The sequence below is a fragment of the Camarhynchus parvulus genome, chromosome 13 (genome assembly GCF_901933205.1).
Source record: "Camarhynchus parvulus chromosome 13, STF_HiC, whole genome shotgun sequence".
Lineage (NCBI taxonomy): Eukaryota > Metazoa > Chordata > Aves > Passeriformes > Thraupidae > Camarhynchus > Camarhynchus parvulus.
The window spans coordinates 17,503,759-17,522,619 of NC_044583.1; the positions used below are offsets into that span (position 1 = coordinate 17,503,759).

General features: G+C 54.3%; 1 protein-coding gene across 1 annotated transcript in view; it reads left to right on the plus strand.

Moving 5' to 3' along the window:
• ARHGAP26 (Rho GTPase activating protein 26) overlaps nucleotides 1-18,861 on the plus strand; it is a 101,548-nt gene that overhangs the window by 64,402 nt on the left and 18,285 nt on the right. Inside the window, exons 18-20 of the mRNA XM_030957789.1 lie at nucleotides 9,922-10,081; nucleotides 11,441-11,579; nucleotides 15,851-16,004. Coding sequence (XP_030813649.1) covers nucleotides 9,922-10,081; nucleotides 11,441-11,579; nucleotides 15,851-16,004 — 453 coding nt within the window. The remainder of the gene's footprint in view (nucleotides 1-9,921; nucleotides 10,082-11,440; nucleotides 11,580-15,850; nucleotides 16,005-18,861) is intronic.

Below are 18,861 nucleotides of genomic sequence, written 5' to 3' on the forward strand. Positions count from 1 at the left end.
GCAGGTCCGGGTTCTCCAGCACAGATGGTGCCAGGCTCATGCCCCTTCTGTGGGGCTCCCAGACCCTTCTGTGGGTTGGCATCACTGGCACTGCCCCACACAGGCCCTGATCCACGCACCCACTGCTCCTGTGCCAAGGTCAGGGCACGGAGGAGGCTGCAGCCGAGCTGGGTGTACGTGTGTTTAGCAGAATTAATTATCTCTAATCACTCCCAGCTGTGGCCTGGCCAACACCGGCTGGTTCTCTTTGGTTTTGCTGTGGCAGTGTTCTCTAGTTTACGTGTTTTAACCAAGATGACAGCGATTGTTATCTCCTGCACAAATTGTTTGCTGTTTATCAGGGCCATGGTTTCCATGGGCTCTGCAGGGCAGCTGCTCATGGGGATCCAGCAAAACCCCCACTGGGGCAGGGGCTGGACACGGAGCCTGGCGTGTTCTGGAGGGCTCGCTGCTCAACCAGGCACTGCTGGCAAAGGAGGAGAAGAAATTCCTCCAGGTCTTGTGCCTAGAGATACAGCAGGGCTCGTTCTGCTTGGTGTGAGCAGCTCCACGCTGTGCCAGGGCCACGCTGCCCTGCAGGAGCTGCTCCAGTGCCCACCACGCTGCCTCTGTGCCCAACAGGACCCTGCAGGGCACCTGTGCAGGGCCAGGGGTGGCAGCTCCCCCAGGAATGTGCTCTTCCTTGGGCTGCTTTCCCCCAAAGGTGCAGCCGGCAAGGAGGCTGACGCCTCTTGGCACAGCAGGTCTGATTTCATCCCCGTGGCAGCTGTTTATGCTGCTGTCTGGTAACTATTCATTGGCTTGATTTATGTATTGCTTCCAGTAAGTCATTCTTGTCCAGGACGTTCTGGAAATTTCCACGAGCCACTGAGGCCTCTGAGATGCCCCTCTCTCGTGGGCTGCTCGCCTGCTTTGGCTGCCAGAAGCAAACGGGGAGCTGTCTGAGCTGGTGTGGCCGGGCCAGGCAATGGGCCTCCTTGCTGCCTTTGGGAATGCCATTTTTGTGCCCAGTGCCTGTTTCTGCTCCTTTTGGGTCATGGCAGTGCTGGATCCAGGCAAAGCCCTGGAGTTCAAGTGACCCAAAGGATCTGGGTGCTCCTGTGGGTGGTAAAAGGGACGTGATGTGGAAGGAGACTCCCTGTAGGCACATGCTGCCTTGCAGGACAGGGAGAATCCTGCCTGGGGCTTGCCTGTCCTGGGTCAGGTTCACACTGTGCTCTTTTACCCCTTTTCCTTTTTCCCTGGTTGGAATGAGTTGGGCTTTAAGGTCCCTTCCAACCCAACCCATTCTGTTGTTCCATGATTCTGTGATCTGTGCTCTGGAGCTGGAGGTGCCAGAGCCTTGTGGGGAGCAGCAGCACCTTTGGTTTCCCCTTTGCTCTCCTCTCCCTCAGGTGTTTTGGTGGAGGAGCCAGTGATGCTTCTGCAGAGGCAAGACAGCCCTGCAGGACTCTGTGCCTGCCCTTGCCAGCTCTGCCTCCCTCTCACTCCTCTGCTTTTGTTTTTAATATAGCATTCTGCAGAATTACAAACCACCACAAAAAGCCCTGTAGGTGTACGCTGGGTTTTTTGGGCTTGGCTTCCTGTAACGTGTAAATTAGCTAAAGATTTTGTTCTGCTTCTGCAAATGAACTTTTAACCCCCTCTGTCTGGACTGTCCCTGGAGCAGCTGTGTGGGTGCTGGTAGCTTTTCCTTCCATGCTTTTCTAAAAGCTCCTTATATTTCATGCAGGCTCTCCAGATTTTAACTGGAGGGGAATGTGCCCCAGAGCCTGCCGTCCCTTGTTAGGTTCTTTTGCACCCACATCTTGCACAAGGCTCAAGTCTGGAGACAGGATAATGGGGTCTTGGACTAAAGCTGGCATCAGCAACCTGGCATGATGATTCAGCAGCTCATAACAAAGCACCTGCTGGGTTTGCTGGGGAGTTTCTGTGGTTGAACATCTCTGCTGAGCTCCTCCTGGATCTCCAGGAGCACCACCAGGCATTTTGCATTTCTCAAGTGTGAATTCTTGTGGGCTTGTGTCTGAACTTGGTGTTGTTGGGTAGAGGTTGTTGATAGCACATAATTTTTTAATTGTTTATCACAGTGAAACTGAAACTGGATATGGAAAGAGATTGAATTGAGAGTGAGCAAAAGATTTCCAATAACTGATTGGAGTCTCCCCGGTGGTGTCTGCACCGTCCCCGCAGACAGAGTGGGATGGAGATGCTTCATGAGCACATCCTTTGATTGCTCTGTATGAGCAGACCCAGCACTGAACCAAACTCAGCTAGAGAGATTTTAGTCAGACAGTCTTTCAGCAGAAGAAAGGAGACTGGAAATCACCATTTATCATGCCAAGATATCTTTGAGCTGCAGTTTTTGCCAGGATGTTTGAGTGATCCCTGGCCTGCAGAATCACAGAAAGGTTGGGGCTAGGCGGGACATTTAAAGGCCATCTCGTTCCAGCCCATGTGTGTGTGGCAGGGGGCTCAGAACTGGGGGAGTGAGGGGTGGTTCCAGTCACTGGGCAGCACCTTGTCCCACTGGTGAAGGCGAGAGAAGCATTTTTCCTGCTGCTGTTCACATCCTTAATTCTGAAAGCTCCTTATTCCTACATTCCCTTTCTTCCAACACTGTCTTCTAGGAATTCAGTATTTGGGAGGGATGAGCTCCAGCCTTGCATTTATGACATGAATGAGCTCCAAAATACCTCTAAGGGAAAAAAAAAAGGTCAGCCCCCCTCTGTTGCTCTTCCTGTGGCCGCTGCACTCGTGCGAAGGTGCAGGTGTGCACCGGCACCTCCTGCACGTGGCCCTGGGACCTGGCTCTGGCTTGGAATGGTTCCTGTGGGGATGTGGGAGCTGCATTGCTCACCCCAGTGCTGCTGCTGCCGGGAGGCTCTCTGGGAGCCCGTTTACTTTGGCTCTTTTCCACGCAGCAGGTTGTAACTCCGGCGTGGCACTCGCCGTGCCGGCAGGTCTTTCAAAGGGTTCCTTGTTAACCCAGACCTGCTGTGTCGGGCTCTCCTTGCCCTGCCGGCCAGGGGGGGTTGTTATTGCAGTGTGACAGCACCACTGAGGTCTGGTTTTGGAGGAAAACCTGCCGGTGCAGCAGGGCTTTGCTGAGGTTCTGGCACTGGGGTACAGTGGCACGGTTTGCAGCCATGGCAGGCCCTGTTCCAGCCCCCTCCCCAGGGGTGTTTGAGCCTGAGGCCCCTTTGCTGGCTGTGTTTGTGCAGGTGGAAACCATGGTGACATTTCACATCAGCTCTGGCCGTGCCTGTGGCTTTCACCAGGGTGTCAGTGGAAACCTGCAGTACTGCCGTGCCGGGCACAGGGAATTGCCAGCCCGGTGCCGCTCAGCCCTGGGCTGAGGGTTGGTGAGCAGGGCTGGGGTCGCTCTGAGGTGCCCCCTCAAGCTCAGCTTGCCCAAAGCTGCAGAGGATGGCTTTGGAAACCCCTGTGGCTCAGTCAGGGAAGCGTGAGCCGCAGCAGCGTTGAGCTCCCGCGTGTTTCCCTGCAAGTCGCAGCACGTTTGGTATTCACGCTGATCTGGCTCACTGATACTGAACCTCACATTTGGCCTCGGTGTCTTCTCAGTGCAACATGAGCCCCTTTTTTTTTTCCTGGGAGTGAACCCAAGCATCCAGCTGTGGCCAGATCCACCCAGGAGAAGCAGCGAGTCTTGTTGGAGCAAGTCAGAGCGCCCGGAATGAGCGCAGGCACAGCTTTGGTCCCCGCTGAGCAGGGAACCCGAGAGCAGCAAGGCTTTTGCGTTCAGCAAGTTTCCCCTTGTCTTCACTGGGAGGTTTTGTCATTCCCTGGTGATGTGCTGGCCTCCATGTGCACTGCTCAGGCTTGGCTCTGCTCTCTGGAGCGGTGGGGCTGGGGAGGCTGCAGAGCTATGAGCCCACGGCTCAAACCCGGCTGCAGACAGTGGGGTTTGTCCACATTCCCATGGCCCCAGTTCCCAGTGTGTGCCTGAGTGAGCCCAGCTTGCTGCTGCTGCTCTGGGCTCCTCTGGCCCTTGCAGAGCCCCCTGCATCCAGAGCAGCCTGAGGAAGGCAGGCATGTCCTGGCTAAGCAGGCAGGATGGAGGGATGGTGGTGCAGGGTGGGAGTGTGGAATTTCTGTGCCTGTGTGCTCTGCCTTGGGAATCATGCAATCTTTAAAGTTGGAAAAACCCACTAAGGTCATCATCTCCAGCCACTCCCCCAGCACTGCCAAGGCCACCACTAGCCCGTGTGCCCTGGTGCCACATCCACGTGGCTTTTGAACACCAGATGAAGCAGAGCTGGTTGTGCTCCCTGCTTCTGCACGGCTGTCTGCCAGCAGCCACTGCAGACCAGTGTCCCTGTCACCTCCTCCCATGCACATGTGCCTTTTAGGAACGATTTAGGAATGTGTGATTGACTGATTTAGCTGCCTGGCACACCAGTGGGTGCTGCTGCAGCTGGAATTGCATCACTGGTTTCACCAGCTCTGTGCTGGGTGCCAGTCACACATTCCTGCAATAAACACCTGCTGTGTTTCCAGCCATCAGACACATTCCCGAGCTGGGAAACCCACCGTGGCTTTGAGTGAGAGGTGAGTGACCCCAGGGAGCTGCAGGGCTGCCATCTCTGGGGACAGGCTCCCGCAGCCCCCTGGAGAGGGGGGAGGCTGAGGGGTGCCCACCCAGCCCCTCTGCCCTCTCCAGCTCTGTGCCCATCAGCCCCAGCCCAGTTAGCCCCAGTAATGTGCAAAATGCACCCAGGAGCATCTCCCAGAGCTCATCAGGTTGTACCCCACAAATGCCCCCAGTTGTGTGTGCTCAGGCTGCTGTGTCCATCTGTCTGTCCGTTCCTGGTGAGGTTTAATGGACTGGGAGTGAGGGCTGCCAGGGCAGGGGTCCCAGCTGTGTGTGCTGCACAAAGCCCAGCCCTGCTGAGCCTCCCCAGGCTCAGTGCTCTGTGCTGCCCCAGGGGCGGAAGGGAGCTGTGGAAGGGTCAGGAGCACAAGGCTGATGAGGAGCAGCTGAGGGAGCTGGAAAGGGGCTCAGCCTGGACAAAAGGAGGCTCAGGGGGACCTTGTGGCTCTGCACAGCTCCCTGACAGGAGATTGGAGGCAAGTGAGTGGGAGTCAGCCTCTTGTCCTGGGTTACAAGTGACAGGACAAGAGGAAATGTCCTCAAGCTGCAGAAGGGGAGGTTCAGGTTGAATATTAGGGAAAATGCCTTCCTTGAAAGGGTTGTCCAGCCCTGTCCCAGGCTGCCCAGGGAAGTGGTGCAGTCACCATTGCTGGAGGGATTTAAAACTGTGCAGATGTGGCACCTGACAATATTGCTTAGTGGTGGCCTTGGCAGTGCTGGGGAAGCAGTTGGGCTTGGTGATCTTAGAGGGCTTTTCCCACCTAAATGATTCCATGAGTCTTTGCAGATACTTCTGTGGGAGCCAGGCTGGTGGCTCTGGTGCCACAGGTGCCTCTCCACCCACTGTGCTGCCTCTACTCCCTCTGCTTTTCCCCTTCCCTGTATGTGCAGAGTCAAAGGTGTTCAATTTCTACCAAACTGCCCAGAGCAGCCTCAATAATTTTGGGGATTGCTGGCCTCTGTGTGACTGGCTTTGCACATTAAACAGAAGCTCTTGTGGTGGTGGCAGACAGGGGATGGATTTTCACCTGTGGCAAGAGGAATGAGGTGTATTATTTTCTATCCTATGAGGAATTGCTAGGCCAGCCACAACAAGCACTTTGATTGCAAATGTTTGTCCCAGGCATGGAAATAGAAACACTCCAGACTTTCCTTTTGTTCCCTTCAGATGGCTGTTTGCTCAGGAGTTTTGTTCTGAATCAGGGAAGATAGTTGAACTAATAATGGCACTTCTGGCTGAGATTCAGATGCATGCATTCTATATATAAAATACGTGTTTATATATAAAATAAACACATGGTAGTTTATACATACATATAAATACATATATAAAATACATGTAGGAAGTGATTCCAGACATGGGAGGCAGGAGTTCTGTGGGAGCAGAGCCAGGAGCCCCTGTGGCACCCACAGGAGCTCTGACCACACTGGAACATTTACTGTTCCCTGCTTCCCCTGCACTGAACCTTGGCTACCAATTACCCCGTATTAAATTGTGTTTGGTCGTGGCAGTGATTACACAGTATCCAGGCAACCCGGGCATAATCTAATTTAACACCCAACATGGATTTACTCCGCTGCTGCTCTCCTTTGTTGTGCAGGAAGGCAGTGAGAAGCGAGCGGTGTCCAGGGACACCCTGGGCATGGCCTGGGGACGGTGCTGCCTGGGCTGGGCTGTCCCCAGGCCATGGCAGGGCTCTGTCCCAGTGACACCAGCTGGGTGCTGCCAGAGCCCAGCACTGCTGGGGCTGCACCAGCTGGGTCAGGTCTGGGTGCAGCTGCTGGCTGGGGAGGCAGTGCTGAGCGCAGACCTTCCCCTGACCCCAAGATCAAAGGGGCTCTGCCTGTCCCACACCCCCAGGCTGATCTCCCCTGGTCCCCAGGGAGCCATCGTGTGCTGCCAGGAGAAGGAGCAGCCCAGAGTCCCAAAGCCGCTGTGAGCAGGAGGGGAGTGAAGAGGTTCTGCACATTCCTCCATCAGTTGTTGCTTTCTCCTGTGCTGGAGGTGGCTCCTGTAAAGTGGGGAGCAGAAAAAGGACCCACAGAGATCAATGATAGTGCAGTTCTCTCAGACTGCATCAAGGCTGGGAGGAAACAGCAGGTTAAAAGGAAAATACAGTGCCTGCTTGGAAAACTTGTAAAGAGCAGCTCAGGAATGGCACTGACAGTCCCTGCTGAACAGCCCCAGCATTAAGCCCACTTTGGGCTGAGAACAGCCATCTTTAGAAACTGCAGCGTTATTTCCTAGTACAAAGGATGATGAAGAGGTATAATTTAGAGTGAATTATCCTGTGGGTAATGGATGGGGAATTTGAAGGATGTGAAAGGTGAATCATGTTTTGGAGCACGGCTGTGGTGACCTGGTACAGGGATGGCTATTGCTGGAAAAGTACCCGGGCTGCAGAGCAGGAGTTCATGTGGCCCTGAGGTTTATTCCAGAAAGGAGCCAGATTGCACAGCTGCAGGACAGCTCCCACGCCCCAGGGGCACAGCAGAGCACTCTGAGCAGGGTGTGGTGGTGGAGGCGAGGGCCAGCACCCCGTGGGTGAGTGGGCAGGCCCTGGGCTGGTGCTCTGGGACCATGTCCTGCCTGGGAAGCCATTAATAGCCCAGTCTGAAATAATTGCCAGGACCACGCTCAGCTGCCTCCCTGTAATGAGCTGATGACAGTGCAATTTATTAGAGTGATGTAGGACATGGTAACGGTAATGAGAAATGGAGGCACCTCATTTTGTGCGACTTAGATCAATTCAGTTGTTTTTTTATAAATGAACATTGTTTTACTAACCACAGAAGATCATTAAAATTATTATTTTATTAATGCTTCTGAAAGCCATTTGGACTGCAGCTGCGTTTTTCCATGTCCAATTAGGAGCATGTGAATGTGTGTCTGAGATGCAATTTTGCAATGCAAAAATGTCATTGGGGTTTGTGAGTGATGTGGGTGGGAGGGGGAGGTGGGTTTGTATTATTTATATTTGTATTATTTGTATTATTTAGTATTTAAGTATTATTTAGTATATATTGTTTCTTATTGAACCTGTTCTGCCTTTCTTGCTGCTCCATGAGGCTGTGACTCCCTCAGGACAGTTTGTTTCCCCTCCCAGCTTAGCAGTGCTGGCATGGCCATGAGCAGCTGGGCGAGCTCTTGGCTGTGGTGAGGATGAGGATGAGGATGGGGATAGGGATGGGGATGGGGATGGGGATGGGTAGAGGCTCTGTGCCTGTCCAGGGGTGGGGATGGCCAGCCTGGCTGGGTGTGAGCAGCACTTCACCTGTACTGAGCCTGTCCCCTCTGGTGATGCTGTCCCCTCTGTGACGCTGTCCCCTCTGGTGATGCTGTCCCCTCTGTGACTCTGTCCCCTGTGGTGATGCTGTCCCCTCTGGTGATGCTGTCCCCTCTGGTGATGCTGTCCCCTCTGTGGGGCTGTCCCCTCTGCTGTCCCCTCTGTGAGTCTGTCCCCTCTGGTGATCCTGTCCCCTCTGTGAGCCTGTCCCCTCTGTGGGGCTGTCCCCTCTGGTGATGCTGTCCCCTCTGTGATTCTGTCCCCTGTGGTGATGCTGTCCCCTCTGGGGATGCTGTCCCCTCTGGTGATGCTGTCCCCTCTGTGGGGCTGTCCCCTCTGGTGATGCTGTCCCCTCTGTGGCAGAGCCCTCTCCAGGCCAGCCCACCTGTCCCAGCCATTACTGCCACCAGGGATTCCTGCAGGCTGATTAAGCATTCAGAGCTTCCCGGCAGTGGGGCAGTGATGGGTGAAGGGAGGTCCCCCCAGCTCCCGAGGGCTTTGGCCAGGACCTCCCCACTCTGAGCTGGGATGCCAGGTGCACACTTGGGGGGGACACTCTGCCTGTTCCCAGGGTGAAATGTGCACCAGTGTGAGGCTTCTTGCCCAGGCAGTGGGCAGGGCTGGTGTTGCTGCTGGGGGAGCTGAGCCAGCAGCCCTGAGCCCCTCTTGTGATGTGCCCCTGTCTGCTGCCTGAGGAGCTGTGTGTAGGGATGAGTTCTTTGCTGTTCAGGTGAGATTTGGATGGAAAAGGATGGAAAGCATCTTTTCTTTTTGGCCAGCCTGGGCTTGCGGTTTGCTGAAATCTGCTGAGCTTGCACACAGATGTCTTGACCCCAAGATCAATGTTAGAAACTCACAGCTATAAATTTTAGGGTCAGTCCAAGAAGTGGGTCTGAGCCTCACTGTGTGCTGGCCTGCTGCATCTGTCCAGGGAAACAGGAGAGAAAGAGAAAGAAACGACACTAAAAATCCCTCAGGCTACAACTGTGTGAGCACACAGCCTGAAGCCACCACATTTCCTGGTTGAAGAGGTCAGGAGCAAACCACAAGAAAGACTCCTGGGGCTGCAGGGCTGCGCTGCAGGTCACGGGCACACACGTGTCCCTGTGTGTCCCAGCAGTGTCCAGGGGCACACAGGTGTGTCCCAGCAGTGCCCAGGGGGCACATAGGTGTCCCAGCAGTGCCCAGGGTGCCCAGTGAGCTCCATCCTTCCTGGAGAGCTGAGCACCTGCAGCCCAGCCTGGCTGAGGGATGCCTGCCTGTGTCCCTGCTGCTGTGTCCCCTGGGGGTGAGGCAGAGCGCAGGATGTGTCCCGTTAGGGCTGCTGGGGCTTTGGCCCTCTCAGACCAGGTGCCAGCTGGAGCTGCTCCAGGGTAACCCCTCAAACACCATAAGCAGGGTGCCCCATCCTCAGCGTGAGCTGCTTCACTTTGCTGAGCTGCTCCGAGCCCTCCTGTGAGCTGAAGGAGGTGGAGGTGGTGAGGAGGAAGGCTTGGGTGTCCCTGGGTCCCCATCTTGTGCCAGGAGAAGGGAACACGTGGGGATCTGGGGGCAAAGCCCCATCTTGGCCTCCCAGCAGCCTGGCTGGGCCAGAGGGGACTGACCTCTGGTGCTGGAATGGCTGGGAAGGAATTGGCCTTTGGAACATATGAGGTCACTCATTGAGTTGGAGAGCAGCATGTGTCAGAGGTCCAACAATTTGTTTTCAGAAGGGTTTTAAGCATTAATGATTCAAGATGTTTTCCTGGGAGGGGTTTGCAGCATCAGGCTCAGTGGCTGGCGTGGGGCTGAGGTTTTATGGGATTAGTCAATTCCTGGGGGCTGAGAGGTCCCCAGGAACACAACAGTTAAATTTGTACTTTTCCACATGGCTGAGCCTTCAAGGAGCTCACCAGGAGCGTGAAAAATGTAAACAAGGTTGTGAGCCTTGTGCCAGCCACGAGCCAGGGAGGGCAGGGAGGGGGTTCCCTGTGGATTAGTTCCATCACCTACTTCATTCTCTTTCTCTTTTTTTCCCAGAGTTGCAGATAATCACAAGCAGAACCTGATGACTGTTGCTAATCTGGGTGTGGTGTTTGGGCCGACGCTGCTGCGACCTCAAGAGGAAACCGTGGCTGCCATTATGGACATCAAATTCCAGAACATTGTGATTGAGATTTTGATAGAAAACCATGAGAAGGTAATGGCTTCCCTTGCTTCTTTCATGTCAGGGGTTTATGGAAAGGAATTGGTCTCTCTTTGCCCATGGCAGCCCCCTCTCTCCCCATGGCCAGTGGCACCACGGTGGGGCTGTGCTGGGGAGGGGGCAGCTGGCACCTCATTCTTGGGCTGTGCCTGTGTAACCAGTGCTGCTGGTAGCCAGCCTTGTTTATGGCTGCATGGCTGTGATTCCATCACAGAAATTCCCTTTCTCCCCCTTCCCGCTGTTTATTGGGAATTTGTCTTTGGTGTCAAGAGAGATGAGTGCTAAAGCACTCAGTGAGATGCACACCTCAGCTGGCTCCTGCTTTGCTGACTAAATCCGGGTTTATCCACTACTGGCTTTATCCCCAGTGTTGGTCTGAATCCTGATGTGTTTGTGTTTGTTGGCCATGGATGTTGGGGTCTGCCAGTGGAGCAGTGGTGGCTCGGTGGGGCCGAGGTGCTGGCCATCCCTCCCTGGCTGCATGTGCTTTTCAAAAAATACCATTTTCTTCTAAATGCAGCCAGTTCCCTGATTATGATCTTTTGTTAGTCTGGTTTTGATTGGAAAGGAGTAACGGATTTGTGCATTTGGGCAGCGAAGGCAGAAGTAGAAAGCAGCTTGCCCTGGCTGGGGTGGCATCATGGCTCCGAGTCCACATCCAGTTCTGTCTTTAGCAGAGAGCTGTGCCAACGTGTGCTTTTCCCATTGGGAAAGCCTGATTGTGCCAGTTGTCTGTCTGGCAGGGGCAGGAGAGCAGGAAGGACACTGAGGAATGGGTTTAATGGACTCTCAGCAATGGAGAGAGGCTTTGAGAGAGCTGGTCTGGAGGGGTCACTGCCCTTCTCTGAGCCTGTGGGATCTAGAAAAGGAGCAGTTCATAACCAAATATCAGCAACCAGCAAGGCTGCTGCCCTTCGGGTTCATGCAGTTTTAAAATTTCATCCCCTTGAGAAAAATGTGATTACTCAGTTTTCTGACAGCTGTAGCTGGAAGTTGCAAAGACTTTCCCAAGCTGGTCTGCAGCCGTGGGAGCGTGGGCGCCGGGCTCATGCAGTGGGGGCACAGGGGGGACACTGCTGGTCTGTCTGGGCTGCCCATCATCACCTGCACCCCCAGAAAGTCAGCAGAGTGCCAGAGTTCTTCACAGTTTGCAGTGTGCATCTTGGGTGAAAAAAAGAGGAGTGCAGGCAGAGTAGAAACGTGGAATTTAGGAATCTGTCCCCAAAACGTTGCCCTGTTGAGTGCGTGTCTTCCTCAGAGGCTGCGCTGGGGAGCGGTGCAGCCCAGGCAGGTGGGCAGCTGTCCTGTTCCATGGGGTGATGCCAAAGAACAACTTGTTTATTATTTTAACAGATATTTAACACGGTGCCAGAGGCTCCGGCGTCGAACTCGCAGCTGCTGTTATCGCGCAAGAAGAGCACGGAGTCGAAGCCTCCCTCGTGCAGCGAGCGCCCGCTGACGCTGTTCCACACGGCCCAGCCCAACGAGAAGCGTGAGTGCCCTCCCTGCCCTCCAGCTGTGCCCTAGCCATGCCTCACAGACTGCCATTGCCCTGCCATTCCCCTGCCATTCCCCTGCCATCCCCTGCCATCCCCTGCCATTCCCCTGCCGTTCCCTGCCATCCCCTGCCATCCCCTGCCATTCCCCTGCCATTCCCCTGCCATCCCCTGCCATCCCCTGCCATCCCCTGCCATCCCCTGCCATCCCCGCGTTCCCCTGCCATCCCCTGCCATTGCCCCTGCCATTCCCCTGCCATTCCCCTGCCATCCCCTGCCATCCCCTGCCATCCCCTGCCGTTCCCCTGCCATCCCCTGCCATTGCCCTGCCATTCCCCTGCCATTCCCCTGCCATCCCCTGCCGTTCCCCTGCCATCCCCCTGCCATTCCCCTGCCATTCCCCTGCCATCCCCATGCCATCCTCTGCCATCCCCTGCCATCCCCTGCCATCCCCTGCCATCCCCTGCCATCCTCTGCCATCCTCTGCCATCCCCTGCCATCCCCTGCCATCCCCTGCCATCCCCTGCCATGCCCGCCTCCCCGCCATCCCCTGCCATCCCCTGCCATTCCCCTGCCATCCCCTGCCATCCCCTGCCATCCCCTGCCATCCCCCCTGCCATCCCCCTGCCATCCCCATGCCATCCCCCTGCCATCCCCATGCCATCCCCTGCCATCCCCTGCCATTGCCCTGCCATCCCCTGCCATTGCCCTGCCATCCCCTGCCATCCGCCATTGCCCTGCCATCCCCTGCCATCCCCTGCAGTTTTCCTGCTGTCAGTGGAAGGGCTGATTCCATAACAGGGTCAGGCTTTGGTTTCCTCTGCTGTCGTGTTGGTGGGGAGTGGAATCTCTCCTGGCATCCAAGCCCTTAACTGGGGCTCTGCATGAGGCTGCCTTAGCACGGGATAAAGTGTTGCTGTCCCCTCCCCACCTGACGGGCCCCTGCGTGTCCCCTTCTCATGTTCCTGGGCCCGTCATCGCTGCCATCAGCTGCCAGGACGCGGTGCCACACCTGTGGCAAGGGCAGCCACCACAGGGCAGCCCTTTTGGGATGCCCTCGGGCACTTTGCCTTTTACAGACAGGAAAACTCGGCCAGGAGGTTCGGCATTTTCCTGAGGATTATGTACCACGGCAGTTTAAAAATGTTGGAGCTCATCTTTCCATTTCTGTCACTAATTGATGCTCCAGATATTTGGGTGAAAGAGCCAAGACCCCAGCCCTGCTCATGGGGTGGCAGAAATGTGTCTGCTCAGGCTGTTGTTTCATGTTACAGAGTAAACCCAATTCCCAGCTCTCTGGTTCTTCCTGCCCATGTGCTCCTGGAGCCAGCCAGCTGCACACAGGCAGCTCTCCCAGTTTGGTAAAAAAGCAGGAGAGTCTCCTGGTGAGCAGGACGGCACAAGTGGAGCAAGGAGCAGGGCAGGGCTGGGGATGGCCAGCTCCCCAGGGTGCACAGAGTGGCTGCTGTGGACTTTGCTGACTCTCCAAACACGTGGGTTTGTCTGATTAGGTTACTGTTAACTACCAGGCACTCTCCTTTCGGAGGTGTTGGAAAGATCCGCGTGGGCTTGAGGAAGCAGTGGTGGCCCCGAGCGTGCTCTGGAAATGGTGTGGGACGACTCTCGGTGAAGCCTCAAATATCAAACGCTGCTTTTGAAAACTTTCAGCCCCAGTAATTTATCTGCTGCTAACTAAGCAGTGGCCTGTCAGCCTCCAGGCTCTCTGGGCTCCGTGTGCCATCCTCCCCATGCCTGGGAGAGGAACTGAGCTCGTTTCTTTATTTCTGCATTTATTTATTCATTCCCATGTGAAGCAGCATTTTCTTGGTGTTCCTCCTGACAGTCTATAACCTCCTGTGTCTTTGGGAAGCCACTACTGTTTTATTTGCCTTCCCTGCTGCAAATCACGAGAAATATGTGAGATTTCCTTTCTTCTTCTCTTCTTCTTCCTTTCCTTTTTTACTGGTCTGGAGACAGACCACGGCTCTGAAGTCAGGGTGAAGCACAAGGGCTTAGGCAGCAGCTCAAGCCCAGTTGAGCAGCACAGAAATTGAAAATTGAAATTGAAGCTAGAAATGTTCTAAATGGGAGCAGGGTGCACATTTTTTAAGACTGGGAGCAGTTTGACCTAAAAAGAAGTAGAGTGGGACAGTGGATTTTCCATCACTTGAAACCTGTTCATCAAAGTCCAGTATCTTTCTGTTTTCATTAGCATTCATCATACCAAGCTGTGTCTAAGTAAAAAATTATCATGTTCAGCACAACAGGGAGCAGATTAGATAATCATGATTAATCTATGATTATAGTGATTATTTTGTTGTTAAACATTTACATTTTTATCCACATCTGACCCAGGGAGTAGCTCTTGTGACACAAGTGTCACCAACACAGCGAACACCATTTTGTTCCTTATCAGTTCTTTTGTCTCTCTGGGGTCGCTGTCACCAAAGTGCCCTGGATCACTTATCAGGGTTCCTGGAGACAAAGCCTCTGGTGAGGCTCCAGTGGCTCTGCCTGCCTGACTTCCCACTAGAGACAGGAAGTTTGGGTAAGGGGTGAAAGGCTCTTTTCTCTGCAGGCTGGAAATGCTCCTGAGCTGATGGGCAGCTCTGCTCCTGCAGCTGTAAAACCAAATCAAATCTTCCAGCAAAGAATCCTTCACGTGAGCTTTCGAAAACATGAAGCAAAGTACAGTTTCAGCCTTTTAAAAAGGAGGAAATAAAATGAAGCAGGAGTTTCAGATTCTGCCATTCATCTCCGTTACCCCTGAGCTGAGGCACTCCCAGCTCTGTGGCTGACAGGGACTCCACTCTTGGCTCGTGGCTGCTCTGGAGATTAGAGGGACAATCCACGCTGAGCTGCCAAGCTTATGGAGCTTATTCCCAGCCTCCAGCCTTGGGCAGGAGATGTTTGCAAATAATGAGCTGGTGTCAGTCCACGCTCCAGGGGCTCAGGTCAGCTCCTCAGGGCTGCCTGGGCTCAGCACAGGCAGTCCCTGGGCTCGGCCAGCTGTGTACAGGTGTCCCCCCATGGGCCGCCTAAAACTTCCTCTGGCCCATGCAAAAACAGAGGGATTTGGGGTTTTTAGGTCCTTAGACAGCTTAATTTCTTTATTGCTTCATCTGCTGGCTATCACATCTGCCTGTCAGTATTTGTGGAGGTCAGTACTCTGCTTTTCTTCACTTTTCCCTCTTTGTCTTCTGCATGGATCATCTTTTTCATGCCAGGGTGCTGGTGCCCTGAGGGTTGAACTTTTGCAGAGCTGGGGACAGAGAAATGTCTGTGCTGCTTGTTCCCATGGTGGCTCATTGCAAATGAAGATTAATGAAATCCAGTTTCAGAACACGTTGACATGTATCAGTGTCACCCATCCTTGGCTCACCTCTGGAAGATAAGCTCAACCTGAGCTAAACCAAGCCCTGTCCTGCTGCCCTGCAGGTGCTGATTCTGTCCAGGTACCTGGGAAATGCAGCAGCTCCAGAGCTGATGTGGCATTTCCCTTTGGAGTGGTGGCAGAGCTGCACCAGCACCCCAAGACAACCCTCCTGCCAGGCTGTTTTACAGGCAGTTCCTCTCTGCTGTGTGGATTAACCTTTCACACAACCCAGGAGTTCCTCTTGCACTCTTTTACCCCCCCTTTATGTGTGCACAGGATACAAATGAATATCGCACATTCTCCTCACTCAAAAAGAGGTGGAATTTAAAGAGATTGAGAGCAAGGGTTCCCTCTCACTACATGCTTTTGGGTTGTGGTTAGACCATGTTATTGTGCACCACAAAAATAATTTTGGAAAGAGGTATCCTTGCAGTAGGACTCTGTGTTTTCCAGCTGGTGCCTGCCTTTCAGGAGAGCAGCATCCCAGAAGCAGCCACTCTCTGCCCAGGGCTGCTCTCGTGCCATCAGCGTTGCTAATTGCTTCTCACAACTGCAATTACTGCTCCAGTGGCAAAGGCGGCTCTTGGAAATGAGTTAATGGGATTTTGGGTGGCCTGGCAGAGCTGAGGAGGGGGCCTGGGCTGCGGTGGCTCTTTGAGATGCACAGTGTGTTCAGTGCTCACTGCATCTGGAACCCAGAGGAGCCAAAGAGTACCTGGTATTTCTTGTGCTTTAATGTATCATGTGTCTGTAACTAACCGAGCTCTGGGGACATGTCCCTGTTTGCACTGGCACAGGGTTTCCTGGGAATGCTCAGTGCCTTCACAGCTCTTTGCTCTTCACTTTGTCTGCAGTGGCAGCTGATGATTCTTGGGTTTTGGTGTTTTTTAGAGGAGAATAGGAACAGCATCATCAACTCCAGCCTGGAATCTGTCGTCTCTTCAAATGCAAACAGCTTCCTCAACTCCAACAGCGCTCCCCAGCCCAGCCTGAACTCGAGTGATCTTGAACTAGAAGTAATTAAGCCCAACAGGCCAAATTCCCTGTAAGTACAATGGTAATTAGTGCTTTATAGACTCTCCATCCTTAATCCTTAATCAGAATTGTTTCTTATTCTCAACTTCAGCAGTCTGCTGAAGAATACAATTTAACATTTGAATTTTTAATGGGCACCAAACATTTGCCTCTGTTTTAAACTCAGTCTAAGCAGTGGAATTAGTTACTGTGGGTTCCATCTGCCATGGGTTCCAGCTCTGATGGCTTTGCCCATGTGGAATATTTTTGAGCAGAGCTCCCCAGTGCTGCCCGGCCCATCTGGTGATAACTCCAACACACACAAAGGACTTTTCTTCTGAGTTCAATCCTGTGACTGTTGTCAGTACAGTTGATCTCCGGCCAAATCTATGCTGTTGCTTCTGCTATTGCTTCCTTCATCTGGAAAGTTCAAGGGAAAAAACAGTGACCTTAGCAGTGCCTCCCTGGGGAGGCCGGGTTATTTCTGAGTCCCTGAAGTTGCCGCGGCGGAGCCCTCGCGATGGCGGCTCCGCTGGGGGAATTTCCTTCCTGCCAGCCCCGGCCAGCCCCGCAGCATTTTCCCACAGAAGCTCCCCTCCCCACCACGTGAGGATCTGCTCAGATCTCCAGGAGATGCAGCCTGTTTCCCAGAGCTCCAGGCACGCCCTGTGCATCCTTGGGATGGGCGGCGGGAGCACTGCTCCCCTCCCAGAGCAGGGACACTGTCCTTGTTCCCCTCCCAGAGCAGGGACACTGTCCTTGTTCCCCTCCCAGTGCAGGGACACTGTCCTTGTTCCCCTCCCAGAGCAGGACACTGTCCTTGTTCCCCTCCCAGTGCAGGGACACTGTTCTTTTTCCCCTCCCAGAGCAGGACACTGTCCTTGTTCCCCTCCCAGAGCAGGACACTGTCCTTGTTCCCCTCCCAGTGCAGGGACACTGTCCTTGTTCCCCTCCCAGAGCAGGGACACTGTCCTTGTTCCCCTCCCAGAGCAGGACACTGTCCTTGCCCCCCCTCCCATGGGCCCTGACATTCCCAGTCCGCACTGGGCCATGCCAGGGGTAGCTGGGTGCCAGTGGGTGCTGGGACAGGAGCTGTGGGCATGGTGAGCTGTTGCCTTGGCTGGGTTGGGTTTGGGGTTTGAGGTGCAGCTCTCACTCTGGCATTCAGGATGGCTCCAGGCCCTGCCAGGCTCTCCCAGGCAGGAAGGTAAGTGTGGAACAGACACAGACTTCATCCAGCTTCACCATCTGCTCTGCTTCCATCATCATCCTCCTGCCACTATACCCTGAGCTGCAGCAGCCCCACAGCGGCCTGTCCTTGGTGCTGTGCCTGCTCCATGGGGATCATCCCACAGCAGGAGAGCCCTGGGGGCAGGACAGACCACCCAAAGGTAGGACACCTCCAAATCAAGGTTGTGCTTTGTATATGATACATACAGAGTAAAGATGCTTCTCTCTCTCATGCCTGGTTGAAGCTCTGGAGTCAGTCACATCCCATTCCCCAACAGGATGGCTTTAGTTTATCCTTCAAGGGGGAAAAGAATGATGTGTCTTATCACAGAATGAGGTTTGTGAGCCTGGGTCTTGCTGAGACCTTATAAGGATTGGTTGCCAAATTCACAGTTTTTCAGATTCCACGAGTTGCCTCTTCCTAGTGATTTCTTTCTTAGGGGAAGTTGCAGAGGAATTCAGCAGCACAGCTGAGTTAAAGCTGTGGGGCTCTGGGGAGCGGAGGCACCGTGCTGTTCCCCAGGGATTAGGTGAGCAGGCTGGCACTCAACCAGGTGCTTGTGCCAGTTACAGAGCCTTGAGTTCTGTGAGCTGAAACAGGGCTGAGCAGGACAGCACTGGCAGCTCGTGGCTCTGGCAGTGCTGGTGGCATCTGGTGCTTTTCCACAAGCCCAGTGATTATAATTTCTGCACATGCAGGAGCACACAGGGTTTTGGTCTGTGTTGAGCTGAAGTTTGAAATATGGATCCTCAGGGGGCTACCACAGGGTAAATATTCTCTGGGACCCCAAATATTTAAATCAAACATCTTTAATCCAATCTTTCAGTGAAGCAGCTAACTTGATTTTATCCTGACTAAGTGTGTGTGGCTGTCACTCCCCCTGCTTGCCCAGGAGCAGGGGCTGTGCCTGGGTTTTTGAGAGCTCCGTGGGGTTCTGCCCTCGGTGAGGCTGGGTTTGGTGAGGATGAGGAGGGTGAGGAGGCTGCCAGCCGTGGGTCTGTGCCCAGCCCTGCCCTGTGTTTGCAGGCTGGGCCAGGGCAGGGTGTCTGAATGGTGCCAGTGTCCAGCAGCTCCGGCCCTGCTCGGCGGGGCTGCCCAAATCCTGTCTCCATAAAGACACTTCTGTTTGGCCAGGCAGCTGAGAAATGTGGGCTCTGCAGGCAGCCCCGGGCAGCCACGCTCTCTGCCCCGGGCTGGGGCAGCTGCTGCTGCTGTGCTGGGGTTCTGGGGCTGCCCTGGAGTTACCTGCCCACATTTAGGGTCTGTGGCCATGGGAGGGTCTGGAGGTGCCTCGGGGTTTGTGCTGCTTCAAACGCTGCCAGATCCTCTGCTGGTCCTGTGACACCTATCCCTGAGCTCTGCTTCAGGACTGTGGGGTTTTTCTTGTGTTCCTCCCAGTTTTCTGTGATTTGTAGCTGTGGACCAGGGCTGCAGTGCTGGGGAGCTGTTCAGGAGGGGCTGTCTCCTGGCAGCCCCCACGAGCCCATCGGGAGCCTGTGCTCACCCAAACTGGGAAGCTGCTGGGAAAGGAGCTGGGTCATCCTGATGATGTATTGATTCAGAGTATCCTACTGACATTCCTGTGGAAATAACTCCTGTGGATTTCAGAGGGAGGCTCCTTGGAGTGCAAATGTTGAGGCCTGCAGGCCTGGGGCAT